Below are 19,990 nucleotides of genomic sequence, written 5' to 3' on the forward strand. Positions count from 1 at the left end.
TCTGTTAGGCCAAGTTTCCCAGCGTTTTTGTTTCTCAGGAATGTTTTAGTTTTTTGGCCCTTTGTGCTTCTGATTAAATTTTTTAGGATTAGCTGTTTAAGTTCTGTGAAAAGCCTAATGCAATTTTGATTGAAATTCTGTTTAAGCTATAGAATAATTTAAACAAAAGTGAATTCTTTTGATGTTTAGATCTTTGCCATTACAAAGTAACATAGACTGGCTAGCTTAAACAACAGAAATTAATTTCCTCACACTTCTATATCAGGATGCCAGCATGATTATATTCAGGTGAAGATTCTCTTCCTGTCTTACAGGTAGGCACCTCCTCCCTATGTCCCATAGAGCAGGGGGAGAGAGTAAGGTTTCTTTCTCCCTTTTAAATCTTACATAGCTGCAGTCCTATTAGATTAGGGTCGCACCCTTAGTAACTTGTTTAATTACCTCCTAGAGACCCTATTTCCAGAAACAGTTGCATTAGAGGCTAGGGCTTCATATGAACTTGGGGGGTAGGGGGAGCGGGGGGGACATGATTCAGTCCATAGCAGAGGGCCAGGGTGGGACTAATGGGAATTCTGCCTTTTTATTCTTATCCGCATGTTCCATACCACTTAATACAAATTAAGAGACAACCCCAAACAGCTTGCCTCACCAGAGTTGTTGTCTTTTCTTGACCTCAGGTTGAACTTGATGGTATAGTGTGGCATTTCCCCTTTTTGAAGCTGTCTCTGGTATTTTGTAGATAGTTGATTAATTTGATTTGCTGTTTTTATTTTATTTTGTTGGGTATTATGGTAAATCAGAGCTGCAGTTCACAGCAGGCATCAAAGTAACATCCAAGTGGATTAAAGAGTTAAATGTAAAACAGTATTCCATAAACATTTAAATGAAAATATTGACAACACGTACTTTTTTTATTTAATTAGAAGACTAAATGTAAAAGCAAAAGTACAAGTTAAGTCAAATAGAGCTTCTTTTACTTCTAAAATTGACAACTTTTCTTTGATGAAAATGTGGTAGTCAAGCAATATGTATTGTTAGCGGGATTATAAATTGGTATATCTTTCTGGAAATAATCTGACAGTATAAAGAATATACATCAAGCCTTAAATATGTTCATACCCAAAGATATTGTCTCCATAATATTTAAGGGCCTAGGATATTCTGCTGAGTGCTTTGGAGAAGCAGAATAGCACAGGTGTAAAAAGAGCCCAGATTTTAATATTTCCTCCACCTCTAATTTACTCTGAAGCTTTGGACTGTTTAGTTAACCTCTGCCTCAGGTTTGTCACCTGTTAACGTGGGGATAACTGTAGTATATATCGTAGTTTTCATGCAGATTAAATGGCAGATAGTCAATAAGTGTTATTTGTTTTACTAGTGTTCATAAAACACCATGGTCTCAATTTTGATTAAAAATGCAAAATACTGAATATAAAAGGAATTATCTCTGGATTGTGGAGGTATTTTTGCCTTTATACTTTTTAGTGTGTTTTTTTTTTTTTTTAATCAGGAAAAAAAAAGTTGTTTTAATCCTTTACAAAGAACAACCAGGCCATTTGTGGAGAGTTTGTAAATTTTTGTTTTTAAGTTTAAAAATTAACTGGTGTGACCTATTATTAAAGCTAAGTTCAAACTACCATTTGAAGATATCTAATCTCCACACTTTTAAAGACCAAGCAAAGAAATTGTTTAAGTTCATCTGATATTTAATTCTTGAATATCCCTTTCAAAACTGTAGACATTTATTGAGCTGCTGTTTAGCCCCCTCACAAATTTAGTCCAGGCTGTAAGAAGCTGAGCTATTTAGTTACATTTAGCACCTTTTGAAATTGTTATAGTGAATAAAGGTCCTGCTCCTGAATAGTACCAGACTTCGTATTCTTTGCATATACATTTACCCAGCTTTATTCTCGAGGTTCTTAGTTGTTGATACTTGTGCCAACATAAAATCTTGAAAATGGTATTTGAGTATTTCAGATATTTGTGTCTCAGAAAATTGTTGCTCTAGCAACATTATTTTTCTTAGTGTTATTTAAAATAGTTTTTGATTCCTCATTTATATTTATAAAGGTTAGTACATTTCTTACATTTTCATTAGGTAGAAAAATGTGAACATGGAAACTTCTGTTTTAAGAAAGTTTCTAAATAGTTTTCTAAAATTAAGGTCAATTTGTGTTCAAAAAAGCAATGGAAAGAATTTAAAAGCAGCCTTTTAAATGCATGGGTGTGATATCTTAAGTAGTAGATATATAAAGATTTTAATGCAAAGAGATAAAGCAATATATTAATATAACTTTGAAGATGAGAATTCCCTTCATTTTTGATCAAAAGGAGTAATGGTCATTTAAAAATAATGATTCACTGAATTTTTAATGCATCACTGACTTTTTTAAAGGGTCAGATAAGCCAATCCTACATGACTTAAAGTTTATAAAGAAATCACATTTTTACTTTTTCCATTCAGTTATGAACATAATTTAAAAGCATATTTATTTTGATGTAATAATAGATAAATCAGCTTGTATTTTTTTTTTATTGGTAGGTGTTTTGTGTGTGTGTGCGCGCATGTGAGCACATATGGTAAAATTTTACAGATTATAAGTTTACCTATAATAGTAATTCATTTATCATTGCTTTAGATTCCTTAACTTTAGTCACATCTCAATTTTTTATTTATCCATCTTCCATTCCTTGCCAATAGTGTTGCACTTTTCTACAATTTTGGAAAATCTTGGAAATCAGATCCAGGGATTATTAAAGCTACAGAAGAACAAAAGAAAAAGGTAGCAAGATAGAATCTAACTAGTCACATGTGTTTGTGAAATTATCAGTATTTATACCAGTTATTAGAGTACAAAGAAAGAAACTGTCTTTTAGAACATAAAAAAGAAGTTTCAAACCAAACTGAGATTGTGCGTAATTATTGCTCACCCTCGGTACTCCTGAATGCCTGTCCTTACACTTCCATGACATTTTTAAATTTCATGTTTCTGTCCTTTATAAGAATTGTGATTGCTTTGAGGGATGAGTACAATATTTTAAACATCTCTGTAAACCCTCAGCAAATAATAATGAATTCAGTAAATGTTTGTTAAATGTGTAACTGGAAGACCAAAAAAGTGGTTGATAGTGCACATATTTTGTTTTAATAATATTTTTATACACCACACACACACATTATATATGCATGTATATATGTGTGTGTGTGTATATCTATATCTATATCTATATCTAATCCACAGCACCTCTCACCTAAAGCTCAGGTACTTAGGAAACCAAATTGACAGTCTGAAGGTGTCACATAAGAGAATTAGACTGGAGGCAGTTAAATTATCTTAAGAGCTATTTTATCCAGTCTCTGAAAACAAAACAAATCCTAATGAATTATTTCTGTCTATGAAAGACTAGAGCACTAGCAAGTTCCTAGGGACTAATCCCCCCTTCTCTAGGCTGCAGAGAGGTTGCTACCCTTATATTTAGTTTTCTTTAGACATTACTGCTAATTCATTTGCTAGGTTTTCTTAGTCATAATCCAGTTCTGAAGATTTCAGTTCTTTATTGAACTTAAGTTTATTTTCATGTCTTAGTCATCACAGCCTATATAGTCCTGTTCTTAGGGTAGGTAACTTAGTTGTATTCTCAGAGGAGTATCCCCCTAAGTTTAGAGTTGTTTTCATATATCCAAGAAATAAAATTCCTGTGTTCACATTACAATGAAATAGCAGAAGTAAATGAATGAAAGATTTTATTATTTTGAACTGAAAACATTGGTTAATTAAAAATGAACATCATGTTTAGTGATTCATATTGATGGCACTATAGTTGGTGAACATTGTTCAGTTTGAATAAAATATATATATTTTTTAATTCACAGACAATAGTTGAACTTGCAGAGACAGGAAGTCTGGACCTCAGTATATTCTGCAGTACCTGTTTGGTAGTATTTTTTTTTCTTTATTCTTTCCTTTCTCTTCCCATGGCAGTGGCATAGCATAGAAGGGGTGGGGAACAAGGAGAACAGTTTCTTCTGCTGAGCACATTTCAGGCCCTCCACATTCCCCCACAAGTGCATTTTAGACCGTAGTACAAGAAGAAAGATGGTAAAAAGATGTCTCCTCCCAATCTGCTTATTCACCCTGGTGGTAGACCTGGACTATACTTCTGATTCGAGGCGCCATTCATTCATATTCATCCTTAATCTCTTTTTCTTTCTTAATATGTAACTCAACAAAGAAACTAAGCAATAAAGTACTAACAAGGTTTACTATGATTCTCTAATATTGTTTTCCCAGGTATTTTTAAGAAAAAATTTATTCTATTTAAAGGTCACAGTGGGAAAATCTGTTAGATAACTTTAAAGACAACAAGGCCTATAAAATGGTTCCGTTTGAGTAGTTATCTCTTTGTAGTAGAGTGTTTTTGCAGCTTTGAGCACTGTTTTGTCATTGATATGAAAAGTTGTCATCTTAAACCAGGTCATAAAGAAAGATATAAATGAAACTAAATAGCATTTATTTATGGAATCAAGTATAGTAATACTGACATTGTTTATTTTCATAGACATCCCAGATTTCTATAGCATAATACTGTTTTGTGTTTTAATTATTTTCTTAATATTTATGATTAGTTCTTGTGAAAAATCTATAGACTGCCACAGTGGTTAAACCATGTTTTCCTTTGTAAAAATAGAAATAATCCCTAAATCATACCTGAAACTAAATGCTCTTTTATACTTTTAAGATATACATTACAACTGAACTAATGTCTTAACATGTGAATAATAACAAGAGCATTGACTTAATTCAGGATTATGGAGTGGGTCTTTGAAATGGAGCTGTAACTCTACAGATCCTTTAAGTTGTTTCACCTAACATTCTTTGACCAAACAGTTATGATTTTCAGTATTCAGAATGTATACTGCTTTACTTTTGGTAACAACTTTAGGGTGCTGACTAGATTCTCTTGCACTTTCAATCATTCTTTATAAAAAGGTTTTTGTTTCTATGCTTTACAATGGTTAATTTACAGAATTGGCACCTTAATGTTCAGAACATTTTTATATTCCGCTGTTCTTTGGAAATATTATTTTGTTCTACAAAGCCAAGAATGAATTGGCTGATATGTTTGCCATATGGCAAACAGATTCTTTATAGAGTCACTCAGTATATTTCATTGTTAAATAAATATCTGATGGCAAGAACAAGACTATTTTTATTATCATAGTATAAATGTTTTGTTATATGTTGTGTTATTGTAAGCTGTGTACTTCTGGATAGATAATTCAAACTGACAGAGGTAGCTGTCATAATATCGGTGTCCTTCACTTTGATGAATAGACAAGTCCCTAAGAAGACATATATAAATCAGAATTTCCTAAAACTGAATTAATTACTCTGTAAGTGAACTGAGGAGCCTGTCATGTTTAGGAGCCTTGTGTCAGTGTTTGTTCAGAATTCATTGACAAGTATTGCCCAAAGGGGAAATGTAGCTGAGGGTTGGAGGTGGGGGTAGAGTTTGTTTAATACATTCTTCTTCTTTCTCCTAAATAGCTCTAGTTTCATATCTGTGGTAAAAAATAAGTGGCGCTTTTTTTTAAGGGTTCACAGATCACTTTAGTACATGTAAGGACCACATAGTCCACCTATGCTTTTTTCCTAGTACCTCAGAATGGTGTCTAACCTATTGCAAACTAGAAGAGAAATGGCAGCGGTTTTTTTTGAAACACCAGTGAAGGATATTATAGATTTTGTTTCTGGCATGGGTTGATAACTAGCTCTTGTCACGTATCCAGCATTAGGTCTGGATAGCCCTTCGGAGGTCACTAATGAGTTCTTTTAGTCACTTGACTGATTCAGAGTAATATAGAGAAACTTTTCGCAATACTTAAAATAGTATGGCATCATAAACATGAATTTTTTTATTACTTGTCAAGAGCTGAATAATGTATTTTATGTTTTTGCAAGTAATAGGGACTCCCTAAACTTGTTAAGCATGGTGTACTTTCTCAGATGGGTCATGCAGTTCAGCAGAAAAGATGCTGTACCTTAATCTCCGAGATCTCAGGAGCCACTGAAAGAGAAAGATATGTACACTTAATTGCTTTTTGCTAGATTTGTTAACTTTGGGAAGACATTTTATTAATCACTTTGAATTTTATTTTATTTTTAAAAAATTTTTAAACATTTATTTATTTTTGAGAGAAAGAAACAGAGCATGAGTGGGAGAGGGGCAGAGAAAGAGGGACACAGAATTGGAAGCAGGCTCCAGGCTCTGAGCTGTCAGCACAGAGCCGGATGCGGGGCTCGAACTCATGGATCATGAGATCATGACCTGAGCTGAAGTCCGACACCCAACTGACTGAGCCACCCAGGCACCCCTAATGACTTTGAATTTTAAGAGGTTCTTTTATTCACTTCGAACTTGACCTTCCTTTTACTAAGGAACAATTTCCTTTTATTAAACAAGAACCAGTATCATGACCATTAATCACAATAAATTTTCATTTGGAAGCCTGGAGAGTGATTTTTTTTAATCAGAAATGTGAGGGATGTGAATTAAATATAGTACCATTCATTACAATAGCAAATAGGTCTGTGATTCTTAATTACTTTTGTAAAGTTATGGTTCTGCCCCATTCTTAGGAGTTTATATTCCACACTAGCCCTATCCTGTCTTTTCTTTGTTGTTGCAGTTGAAATTCCATTGAAGAAAACAATAGTGGTTTTTGTTTTATTTTGTTCCTTTGGAAATAAAGTTTTGTTTTCTTCTTAATTGTATTTTGAGAAAATAAATGTTCAGCTTTCCTTTCTTCGGTATAATGCCTTTCATAATCTTTTAACATGCTTGTTAACAGATACGGAAACCAGTGAGGTCCAAACACTGTGGTGTATGCAACCGCTGTATAGCAAAATTCGATCATCATTGCCCATGGGTGGGTAACTGTGTAGGTAAGTTTTATTAATGATTTCTAGGTATGTTCATTTAAGTTATTCTAGGTAACTAATGAATTACAGTATTAAATTAGATGTTAGAAACTTCATTCCTACACCCTACTACAACCCCATTCCTCCCAGTTATCTTCTGGTTGATAAAACAGCAACTCAGCTGTGAGAAAGTTATAAAACCAGTGTCTAGGAATGATTGATATTTCTCTATCAGTTCTTTCTGGTGCCGCCTCTTTCCTGTTTTCTTTATTGGGTAATAGTGAAATCGATAAGGAGGCAGAATAGTATTGTGTTTTAGTTAAGCTGAAGAAAGTAAGGCAATAAAAATATCTGGAAGGATGTTGTGTACAGAAGCAGAGAGGGATGACCGATGGAATTCTGTATACCTCAGTGCTCAAGAATGGTGTGGTCCAAGGAGGTGAGCTAAGTGGTCTGAGAGATAACCCTAAGGATTTTATGAGGTGACAGCAGGGAAACATTACAGAGATTGCATAACCGTTGAGAAGAAGCCTTTAAAAAGTTGGATTATAAGGTTTATACAAATAAAGATAAAATAGAGTTATTTTAAACCTCACAAAACAAAACAGTACATTAAAACTCAGAATTGAGATTCATTTGGCTCATTGGGACTCTTGACTTCAGAATGAATGTCATTGCAGTCCTTATATCTTTGCGTGTAGTTACAAGCATTCTTATTTTAAGACTTTTATTAAAACATTTATTTTCCTGAGGAGCATTTAATCAAGTAAGTAATGTATGTGTTTATTGTCCAAATTGTATCACACCTTTCATGGCATTTGTCTATCCCCATCCCCAAAAGGTGTATTTCTAGTTGTTTTTTCTTAGCTGAAAAAAATTGCTTCTGTGTTGTTCTTTAGGTGCAGGCAACCATAGATACTTTATGGGCTACCTATTCTTCTTGCTTTTTATGATCTGCTGGATGATTTATGGTTGTATTTCTTGTGAGTACAATTAGCTTTTTACCTTCTTAAGACAATTGTATACTTTTGCGTATTACCATGTTAGCAAAATATAATGGTGATAAGTCTTTTAACTAAAAATTAACGGTTTTGGACACCTTACTGCACTGAAGCATAAGGAAAAAATAGATATAGAACTATAAACATACTCAACATATAGCATAAGCAACAGAATTATAGTTAATTCTGAAAAACATGTTAGCCTAATAGGCTTTGCAAAGCTTCTGGGTAAAATACATCAACATTTTTCACATCACGTGCTTGCCTTACTCTAGTAGCTTACAGATTTTGTGACTGTGCTAGTTGCTCTTCCTTACCAGACAGTTGGGAAAGTATAGTGAACTTCACACAGAACTTGAAATATTTTGAAAAGTAAGGTGTAATTATTGCCTACTGGAGAATATTAAAAGTTACTCTTTTAAGAATAAATTGCCATTCACTTGATCATATGGGTATAGAGGAAATGATGTTTTTGTTTTGTTTTGTTTTTTATATTGAGAACATGGTTTGAGAAGGGTTTAAATGAAGATGTTAGTTGCTATGCTTCAGGGCTTGGTGGTACTTATCATAATATATATTATAGCCTGGCTTAAAAATAGGACTTGGAAGGATGATTTCCTAGTCCTCTTCTCCCACAGATATTAAGAATAATGTCTGTTATTGCCCTGATGAAAAAGGAGGCTACTTCCTCAAATAGAGATTAATGGAGAGAAATATTTGATAAAAGATCTTGACCTAACTTCTGGCCCAACACACTAGAGAGAGAATACGGCCTAAAGCAGCAGTAGTTTTTATGGCAGCAGCTCTCAAAGAGGAGACTTTTGTTTTGGAAAAAGCCCCTCTCACGGAGGTGATCTCATTGTATTTATTATATGTTCCCCCCAAAAAAAAATTTTTTTTACTTATATGCATGTCACCTTGTCTCTGTATAAAGATGTTAATCATTATATGTAGGCAATGCCAATCAAATAAAAACTATACTATTTAAGTACAGTCGTTTTTTTGTTTTTTAAGATTGCTGCTTTGCCCATTTCTATCTTTGCTCTGATTTTTTCACTGATGTAGAAAGGGATTATTTAGAAGTATAAAAGTATAAACAATTTGTATCGAAAGTTATTGGTTAAATCTAGACTTTTGGATCATGTTTTCTAAGTGGTGCCTCTTGCAGTTGTCTTGTCTTCGTGAGGTGGTTGGATGATTACTGAGTAAATGTGAAACTTCTGTTCTCATTTTAGACTGGGGACTCCACTGTGAGACCACTTACACCAAGGATGGATTTTGGACTTATATTACTCAAATTGCTACATGTTCACCTTGGATGTTTTGGATGTTTCTGAACAGTATTTTTCATTTCATGTGGGTGGCTGTATTACTCATGTGTCAGATGTACCAGGTATGTGCAAGTACATGGCTGGTTCTTTAGTGTGCTGACAACTCTTAAAACTCCATTCCTTGTTGAAAGATAATAATGCATTCTGTTTCCAACCAATCCAGCTTTTCAAGGATTAAAATTTTCCACTCAGTTTCCTTCCTCTTCCTTTACTCTTTACTTTTCCTTTCTAGCTCCCAGTCTCCCTCCTCCTCTCCTTCTTATAGTATGAATTTTTTTATATTATGAATTTTCAATACTACTTGTGACAAAATGTATTTCTGTTGTTCCTGATTCAGCTATATCCATTTGGATATAGGTATGAGCTCAAATCGATGATGCCATTAGTTTTGTGTTTATTCATAATGTTTTATTACCTACAAATATCAGTATTTATTCAAGAGTCTTTTTTTAAATTAAGAATTTTTTTGAAAGCTCTTTTTTAAAGGGGCTCATGGAGAGGTGGTCTGTGTACATAGTGTCCATCTCTCCCCAAGCCCAATGCCAAATAACCTGTGCTTTAAACATTTTTCGTGTTTAACTGGCTACTTTTCACCAGAGTCAAAGTGATACCATGTAAACAAGCTTGATAATCTCCTAATGGAAAAACAGAAACAAATTTCACCACTTTTTCCCCCTTGAGAATTAACTTCTTTTACATTAAAACTTATTTTCCATCAGAGGGAGTTAATGGTTTGCTTTCTCTTACCTCCTAGATATCATGTTTAGGTATCACTACAAATGAAAGAATGAATGCCAGAAGATATAAGCACTTTAAAGTCACAACAACATCTATTGAAAGCCCATTCAAGTACGTACATGTTTATAAATTTAATATTTTATTTTGGCATATAAAATTCCTTACTAACCAAACTTAGCAAATATCTAGTGAATACATCAAAGAGAAATATTTTTTTTTAGGTATGTCAATAGGATATGAAACAGGGAATTTTTCTTTTGGTTAGCAATATGTAAAATAGCTTAGAAATCCTACTGAATTCTAAGATTTCTGCCAGACATAGCATTGGTTAGTTTACCATAACTTTAGAATTCATCACATTAACTGCATGTGAATTTGTAACATATTTTTTCTTATTTGCACAATTCTAACTCTATTCATCTACTAACATTTGGTATAAACAGAAATCTTTATACATTAACATTCAGCTTTAACATTGCCATAAGTTTTTACAAGTTTTCACTGATAAATGAATGTATCCAGAGAATTGAAATATGATTTTTAAAATATAATCAATTGAAATTTGTATATCGGGAAATTTTCTAGACTCTAGGGCAGCTGCTTTTCAGTGTGAATTATTTTATTTGTCCTTTGAATGACAGAAAAATTTCCATAGACATAGTTTTATTTTATATTTCCTTTTTTTAATTGAGGTGTAATATATAACATTTCAAATGTACAACATAATGATATTTGTGTATCTTGAAAAATGACCAACACCATAAGTCTAGCTAACATTTGTCACCATACATAGTTACAGAATTTTTTTTCTTGTGATAAGAACTTTTTAAGATGTGTCTTGGCAACTTTCAAATATGGAACATAGAACTACTAACTGTAGTCACAATGCTGTGCATTATATCCCCATGACTTATTAATTTTATAACTGTGTACCTTTTGACTCCTCTCACTTATTTTGCCCACACCACACCTGCAGCCCTCTGAGAATCACCAGTCTATTCCTTGTGAGCTTGGTATTGTTTGTTTAGATTCCATATATAAGTGAGATTATATGGTTTTTGTCTTTATCTTTCTAATTAATTTCACTTAGTCTGAAGCCCTCAAAGTCCATTCATGTTGTCACAAATGGCAAGATTTCCTTATTTTTTATGGCTGAATAATATTGCACGCGCGCGTGTGTGTTGTATGTACATACACATACCACATTTTCTTCATTCATCCATCAGTGAACACTTACGTTGTTTCTATGTCATGACTGTTGTAAATAATGCTGCAGTGAACTTGAGGGTACATATATCTTTTCAAATTAGTGGGGGTTTTTTTGTTAGTTTCTTGTTTTTTGTTTTTTGAGGTGTTTTGTTTTTTTTTTTCCCAGACAAATACTCAGAATTGGAATTGCTGGATCATATGGTAGTTCTAGCTTTAGTTTTTTTGAGGACTCTACTGTTTTCCTAGCAGCTGTAACAATTTAACCTTCCCACCCATAGTGCATAAGACATCCCTATTCTCCACATACTCACCAAACTTGTTAGTTCTTGTCTTTTTGATACTAGCCATCCTAGCAGATGTGAAGTGCTATCTCATTGTGATTTTGATTTGCATTTCTTTGAAGATTAGTGAGCATCTTTTCATGTATCTGTTCGTCATCTCTATGTTTTTGGAAAAATGTTCAGATCTTCTGCCCATTTTCTAATTGAATTGTTTTTTTCTTTTGAGTTGTATGAGTTCTCTTTGCTCTTTAGTTGTAGGAGTTTTTTATATATTTTGGATATTAATCCCTTATTGTATATGATCTGCACATACTTTTTCCCATTCAGTAGGTTGCCTTCTCATTTTGTCGAGGGTTTCTTTTCTTGTACGGAAGCTTTCTACTTTGATGTAGTCTCACTTGTTTACTTTGCTTTGGTTTATATTAAAAAATTCATTGCCAAGATCCATGTCAAGGAGCTGACCACCTATGTTTTCTTCTAGCAATTCTGTGGTTTCATATCTTGCATTTAAGCCTTTAATCCAGTTTGAATTAATTTTTGTGTGCAGCATAATATAGTGGACCTGTTTCATTCTTTTGTGTGTAGCTGTCCAGTTTTCCCAACATCATTTATTAAAGAGACTATGCTGTTCAGTAGTTCAGATATATAGCTCAAATAGTTCAATATATAGTTCAAATATATATGTATATATTTAATTTTACATTTAGTTTGATGCTGAAAAGTAGTAGTTTCCTAATTATATGAAGTATTTAAAACTTTTGATTTTTACTCAAGCTACTTGGCCTTCAGTTTTTTGTGATGCTATTAATTATTGCATGCTTCTGGAAAGCATACAAACCGTTAAATGAAAGCAAAAATAAGGGAGTTGGATAGTTTTGGGAATTCTCCCATAGTCACGATTATTATATAAAATGGAAAACTGTGACTGCTTTTCCAGAGGTATTCTTCAAGTCCTAAAATTCCCTGAACTCTTACCCTTGACATTTCTTTTCTTAAATTGTTACTTTTAGGTACATTGCCAGATTCATGCTGTTTGTAATCATTTTGCCTTTTACTTTCTCAATTTTGGATAGAGTTTATCTCCTTGCCAAAGAGCTGCCCATCAAGGAAGAGTTTTATAAAAAAAAATTACATAGGACACAGGAATGAAAGAAATGCAGATTTGAATAACTTTAAAATGTAATTGTGTAACCCATTAAATTAACAAAAGAGAGAAGAAAAATTAGTGTTGGCAGAACTATGAAGAAACATTAATGCATGTATATTTGGTAGAGTTATAAACAAACAGGTTCTTTCTGGAAAGTAACCTGAGTTTTTAAGTTTAGAAAAATATATATTTAACACCAAAATTAAATTAAACTCATATATCAAATTATTGTACTAATAGGCTTTTTCTTTTTCTTTTTGTTGGGGGGATATTTTAGCCATGGATGTGTAAGGAACATTATAGACTTCTTTGAATTTCGATGCTGTGGCCTCTTTCGTCCTGTTATCGTGGACTGGACCAGGCAGTATACAATAGAATATGACCAAATATCAGGATCTGGGTACCAGCTCGTGTAGCAACATCTTTATCCTATGAAGCATATTGCTGAGTGGTGCCTGAAAATTGTGTCTGTCCGTGTCTCTCTCACACTCGAATCCACATTTTTGAACAATAGCATGCTATACGTAGGGCTAACAGTGGATTTTACAGTCTTTTTTTCAACACTTTATTAACAAAAGTAAACATGGACAGAGCACACTGCCACTTCTGGGAAGAATAAAGATCATAAAAAGGAATTTTAATGGTTCGTAATGTGGGAATTCACAACATACTCAACTTTTTGGTTTTGTTCTCATAACATTTTTCACGAAGAAAGAGTGAACTTATTCTGAACTTATTCTGTTGATAGACATGGTATACTGATCAGAAATGTTCAATTCTAGCTAAAACTAAATTTATGATTTATGGCTAAATTTTATGATGCACTGTACTATGACTATTGCATTTAATTCCAGGAGAATGGTCTCAAATTGATTCAGACTAGTATTATGTACATTTTAGAATGTACATGTAAATACTGTGATCAAAATCATGTGGTTTTATTAGGGATCTACTGTAATGTGTCTTCAAGGGCACGAGAAAATAATGTTCACAAGAATATGTGCTAACACTATTTTATTGCCATCAGCTGTTGCAATGCTGATATATTTCTAGTTCAGTGAAATAATTTGTAGTAACCTTGCTCTGAGGTTTTATGGTCTGATTAATAAAGCACTTGCATGAGTATAGTAAGTCATGTTATTTTGTTCAAACTTAAAAGCCCTACTAAGTGCATGATACACCTCATAGAATACTAGCACATACTATCCAGTAAAGCATAAATTAGAATTTAATTTGATGTGCAAACAGTCCAATTTTTAAGAGTTGAGGTAATTTCAAAGCAGAACAAATAAGTTCATGCAAAATTCTCAGTAATAGAGATAAATGGATATACTTCTAGAATTCTGAGCTGCGAAATAAATTGTAAACAAAATAATGGAGTTTAGCTAAAAATGGAGCATGATCTCTGTACATATAGCACATGTGAATAAAAGAAAAGCTAATGGTATATTCTGGTTTTTAAAAAATGACCTATCAGAAAGAATTTAATCCTCAAGATTATTTCAATTTCCCCAATATTGAATGTTTTGAGGTTTGTTAATGCTGTCTGAAACCATTTCAGAAAGATCTTCTTTGTTAAATGTGATGCACTGATCAATTTTTGTTGCAGCATTTCCATACTCTCACGGTGAACTATTAGTCACTGCTTCCATAAATATTGTTTACAGAGTGAGACTTGGTTTAGTCCTCTTAAGTGCTGTAGCAAACTGTGGTTCGAGCAACCTGTGGGAAAGCTGTGAGAGGGAATGGGCTTGGGGGAGGGTGGGGAAAGGGTGGTCAGACTGATGACAGATCCTAGACCAGTGTAAAGATTGTGTATCTGTATATAAATAATTTATCAAATAGTTTTCTCTTTGTGTCTGTATGTGTTAGTGTATTCAAAGCTGCTCATTTCATTTTATCCAACCAAAAAGAAAAGGGAGATAACCTAATGAGCTTCTAGTGATGTTCAATATTGCTGTTAATAGGCATTATACCCTGCAAGTTCCACTGCATGTCTGAAGCTTGGTAAAATTAGTATTCTCTGTAAAATGCAGATTACAGGTATTAAAGCAATCTAGTGGTATACCCGCCCCTTGCCTTAGTAAGAGGAGCAGTGAAAATGTATATAGTTGATGTTCAGTATTTCCAAGTACCATTTTTATATAGTAGTTTCTTTGACCATAAGTCACACATCAGAAAGATTACCTTTAGTGTATTTGAGTGTTTTAATATTAGAAAATTGGCATACGTACTTTATTTTTGAAAAGGGAAAAGATGGGTGTGGGGTGGCAATAGCATTGTGCCATTTTGTCATAGAATGTAAAAAATTGGTTAACTTTACAAATGTCTCTGCTAGTTTTGACTACTAATTGGGGGAAATTTTAGATAATTTTTAAATTCAAAGTTATTTATAAAAGGCTAGAATTTGTTTTAATTTTTTGTATTTTGAGCCACTTCACGTGGAGACTCGGTTGCAATTTTTATTGGATACATTTTTATTAACAGTCGAATATAATGGTGGTATTCTCAAGAGTTTGGATAAGAATGTTGTTACCATGTTCTTTCTTTGTGGTACAATATTCTTTTCAGTGCAAAAGAGATGTCTTTCAGTTCAATAGAAAAGATACTCTAGATACAGAAGTACGTGGAAAATACTAGCAATGTTAATGCTTTCGTACTAACCATCTCGCAGTGCCGGTAAGATCTATAGTTTAGAGATGGTCAGGTGGTCAGATAGCCAGGAGCCAGCTATGCAGCAGTGTACTGTACCGTCCGTTTACTTACTTTATAAGTCGTGTGTGTGGAACCAGCTTAACCCAGTTCTAAAGTTGTGTATGAAGGTGACCCTTTGGGGAATAGTTCATATCAGCTTAATTGGATACTTCTAGCAAATAGGAACTTACTTCTCAGCCCGGAACATGAATTACTTCTTTGGATTTTTTTTCCTTCACATTTTTGTTCCCAGGAATTTATTTGAAATATTAATAGGCATAAAGCAGTATCATTATACTTAAGCTATGGATATTTTTATTTTATATTTTCTTTATTTATAACTGTGCCAAGTATTATTTTGCTACTTACCGTGTTACTCTGTGGAAAGAAAAACCTGTAAAGTGTTTAATAAATTAGCTCTCCTTACATAAATTAAATCTGTTAAAATTTTGTAAAATATTAATCAGAATAAATATTGACTCTTAAGCGTGTGTTTGTTTGTTATTTCGTTCAGTTCACTTCAAGAAATTGACGAGACACTGGGTAGTGGTAACCTATTATATTGAAAAGATTATTATGTATATTTGTATCTGGAACCACTAGGATTCAAGTGGGAGGACTAGAAATTAGCAAAAGTAAAAGGTGGTGGTAGTATTTTATTTATTTTTTTTTTTTTTTTATTTTTTTTTTTTTTTTTAAATTTTTTTTTTTTTTTTCAACGTTTATTTATTTTTGGGACAGAGAGAGACAGAGCATGAACGGGGGAGGGGCAGAGAGAGAGGGAGACACAGAATCGGAAACAGGCTCCAGGCTCCGAGCCATCAGCCCAGAGCCCGACGCGGGGCTCGAACTCACGGACCGCGAGATCGTGACCTGGCTGAAGTCGGACGCTTAACCGACTGCGCCACCCAGGCGCCCCGGTGGTGGTAGTATTTTAAAAAACTCTAATCCCGTGTCTATGTATATGTATGTAATTAATACTTTTTAAGTAAAAGGAAATTTTTCTTTAAGAATTTTGGATTCCATAGAGTAATTAGGATCCTCAAGGACTGTATGAATCTCCAAGTTTTAAATCTAAGTATTATCTAGAGACACTGTGGTAAAATTTTGGAAAAGGAAACCTACCAAACATTGATCTCAGTCACTTGAAAAGCTATGCATCATAACTTCTTTTTTGGGGAATTTAAAAAGGAGAAATTGTGAAGGTGCCTTTTCCTGCATGTGCATGTCCACATGATTGTTTATGGGTTGAGAACCCAGTGGTATTAAGTATTTTCAGACTGGAATAATTAATACTCATTTCATAATTATTTTATGATGTTTAAAGTAATGCTTCCAGAGCTGTGTAGAGCTCAAGGAACAATATTTTGAACAAGTATAAAAATAAAGCAAATTCTGCAACAAGCCATCAATTTTCATTCCGGGTATATTTCTCCCCTTCATTGTTGACTTACATGGATCTCCCAGCCCTTCCCAAGATTGGTAGGTTGTACCAAGATAAGGATACCAGATTCCAAGAGTTTATAGAGATAACTGGAAACAAGTGGTATATATCAGGACAAGAAATCTTAGCTTCTTGTCAAAAAGTAAATCTTCAGTTTCATAAAGTTGTTGGTATTAAGAGTTACTTATTAAATATCTTTGTGTGACTTTACAAAATGGAAAGTCTGTAATTCCAAGTGGGATATTCAGAATGTTCCTTTATCAGGGTCAGCTAAGTCACAAACTCAAGGAAACCAGATGTGCCTTTTAGAAAACTTTTTGCCTTTGGAGTATGAATTTTTTGCTTGGATAAATTTTACCTGAACATCTGTCATCAGACATTTACTTCGATTGAACAATACGTTTTAATAGCAGTGTTTCTAGTAATCCAAAAGAGGGACTGTTTCCATTCAAAGCATCAGAAAGCCTCATTGCTGCTGGCTTGCATCTGTAGGTTTACAGTTTTCATCAAATTTGGAAATTTTCAGTTATTATGTCTTCAAATATTTTTCCTTTTCCCTCCCCCACCCTCAGGAAACTCTAGGTACACATTGATTAGGCAACTTGAGATTGTCCTACAGCTCACGATCAGTTCATTTTTTATTTTTGAGAGAGCACGGGGAAGGGCAGAAGGGGAAGGAGAGAGAATCTTAGACTCCGTGCCCAGTGCGGAGCCCAATGCTGAGATCATGATCTGAGATCATGACCTGAGCTGAAATCAAGAGTTGGACACTTAACTCTGAGGCACCCAGGTGACCCAGTCAGTTCACTTTTTAAATTCTCTTTTTCCCCAGTATTTAGTTTGGATTGTCTTCAGGTCTTTAAGTTCACTTAAATCTTTTTCTGTCTAGTTTAGTCTATTGTCAATACTATTTAGGCATTTAGGGGATTTTTCATCTCTGACATAGTTTTCACCTACAGTGTTTGATTTAGACCATTTTTTATATCTTCTGTCTCTACTGTTTTGAAGATATGGATGGAGTACACTTATAATTAACTTTTTATTTTTTTTATATTTTTAAAAGTGAGAGTGAGTAAGCAGGGGAGGAACAGAGAGAGAGGGAGAGAGAATCCCAAGTAGGCTCTGCTCTCAGCATAGAGCCCAGCATGGGGCTCAGTGTCACAAACTGTGAGATCATGATCTGAGCCAAAGTCAAGAGTCACGCTCAACCAACTGAGCCAACCAGGTGCCCCATAATTAACTTTTAATATCCTTACCTGCTAATTTTCACATCTATGTCAGCTTGGGTTGGTTTTGATTTTTCCTCATTGTTACAGGTTGTATTTTCCTGCTTCTTGGCATGACTAGTAATTTTTTTTTTCTTTTCAAATTTTTATTTAAGATGACTAGTAATTTTTGATTTGGTGCCAGACACTATGAATTGAGTACTGGATATTTTTGTATTCCTACAAAAATTGCAGAGCTTTGTTCTGGGATGCAGTTACTTGGAGGCTTCAGTTCTTTCAGATTTTGTTGTTAGCAAGATTGGTTAGGCAGGACTGAGCAATGTTCAATTTAGGATTAATTATTCCCCGTTGTTGAGATGAGCAAGAGCAATGTACTCCATCGAAAGCCCCAAGAATTGTGTTTCCCCGTGTCACTGGTGGCAATGAACAGGAACTATTCCCAGCTCCATGTGAGCACCAGACTTTGTTCTAAGTCTTTCAGTTGCTTTTTTTCTCTGGTCTTGGACAGTTACCTCACAGGCGCTATCAGCACACGGCTGAAGACTTGCAAGGTGGGGGGTGGGTTGTCCTCTTCATGTCTGTGAAGTTATTTTTCTGTACGGCTCTCTCAGGTCCTTTGAACTCTAGCTTCCTTGGCCCTTCTGGACTCCACTCAGTCTCAACTTGGGGTGCCTCCCAACCCCACCTGTGTTTTCCCTCCTTGCACTACAGCTGTAGCTTGGAAACTCTCAAAACTAGTGAGACTGCTAAGCCTAAGACTGATCTCATTTCCCCATCACTGTTCTTTGTTGCCTGTTGTCCAAGGCCTGAAAACTTTTTTTTTTTCCGATGTAATTTGTGGTTTTGGTGTTTCAAGTGAGAGGGTAAATCTGGCCTGTTATTTTCATTTTGCTTTAAGTGGAAGTGTGAGTTAACACATTTTTAAAAATTTTGTTTTAATTTCTGATACAGAAAATATTGGTAGATGTAATTGATCATAAACAATAGCTCCTTGGGCTCCTCAACAATTTAAGAATGTAAAGGGGTCCTGAGATTTAAAAAAAAAAAAAAAAAAAAGTTTGAGAACCAGTGGACCAGATTCCCAGTGCTTCTTTTAATGTTAATGGTTCCATGTGCAACTAAAGGCTCTCGAGTTAAAACAGACTTCTCAACCACATGCTCTCAAGGCCTTCATTATGCTAGTGTGTCCTGTGAATCTACAGCTGTGTGTGTATTGATACAGATTGGTAGCAGCAACACTTGCTAAACTTAACTGATCCTGAAGATTTTTGGGAACTAGAGTTCCCAGCCCTCCTCAAATATACCAAACCACCACAAGGGACTGAAAACATCCCAGTTGGGTCACTTTAAAAATAAAAGTATTTATTTACCATTCAGCACTTTTAATAACACATTTGGATTACTTTTGGGCTACCCTGTTGACTTATTCCAAATGATGAAAGTGATTCCTCCCAGAACAGAGCCTAAACAAAGCCAAATTTCTTCTTCCACTCCTAGAACCACTGGTAGCTAATTTTACATTTTGGGGGGAGCTGTTTGTTATGGCTCCCAATTTAAGAATAATTTTGAGTAGGTTGTTTATTGGGTAGAAACCTCAAATTAGTAGGCACCTGGCAGCTTTGTTTAGAGTAATTTCCTTTCAGATATCTACTAATATCTCCAATATAATTTGGGAACCTTAGTAGGTATGGGAAATGTTGGTTCTGTGTGGGGAATGGTTTAATATTTACATTTGGGTTACCTGTAGCTACCTAACCAACCTCTCAAAAATTTAGTGGCTTAAAATGGTGTTTTTGTTCACAGATCTCTAGTTTGCTCAGGACTCAACAGGAATAGCTCACCTTGTTCCACTTGGTGTGGGCTGGGATGTTCAAAAACCGGGGACTGGAATAATCTGAAGGCTCACTCATGTCAGTTAATACTGGCTGATGGTCGAGATCTCTCAGTGGAGGCTATGGCTGTAATACCTCCATGTGGTTTGGACTTCCTCAGAACA

General features: G+C 34.3%; 1 protein-coding gene across 4 annotated transcripts in view; it reads left to right on the forward strand.

Annotated features, from left to right (window-relative positions):
• Window positions 1–19,990, forward strand: part of ZDHHC17 (zinc finger DHHC-type palmitoyltransferase 17) — a 105,131-nt gene that overhangs the window by 74,536 nt on the left and 10,605 nt on the right. For 2 of the 4 annotated variants that reach the window (XM_047866617.1, XM_047866618.1), the window contains 7 exons: window positions 2,659–2,783; window positions 3,875–3,937; window positions 6,854–6,947; window positions 7,823–7,906; window positions 9,160–9,317; window positions 10,010–10,104; window positions 12,908–15,810. In XM_047866617.1, the coding sequence (XP_047722573.1) occupies window positions 2,659–2,783; window positions 3,875–3,937; window positions 6,854–6,947; window positions 7,823–7,906; window positions 9,160–9,317; window positions 10,010–10,104; window positions 12,908–13,046 (758 nt within the window). In that variant the 3' untranslated portion in view covers window positions 13,047–15,810. Of the gene's footprint in view, window positions 1–2,658; window positions 2,784–3,874; window positions 3,938–6,853; window positions 6,948–7,822; window positions 7,907–9,159; window positions 9,318–10,009; window positions 10,105–12,907; window positions 15,811–19,990 lie in introns of those variants that run through there. The other 2 variants (XM_047866619.1, XM_047866620.1) reach the window with 2 other exon arrangements.

The sequence above is a fragment of the Prionailurus viverrinus genome, chromosome B4 (assembly GCF_022837055.1).
Source record: "Prionailurus viverrinus isolate Anna chromosome B4, UM_Priviv_1.0, whole genome shotgun sequence".
In the NCBI taxonomy this organism is placed as follows: domain Eukaryota; kingdom Metazoa; phylum Chordata; class Mammalia; order Carnivora; family Felidae; genus Prionailurus; species Prionailurus viverrinus.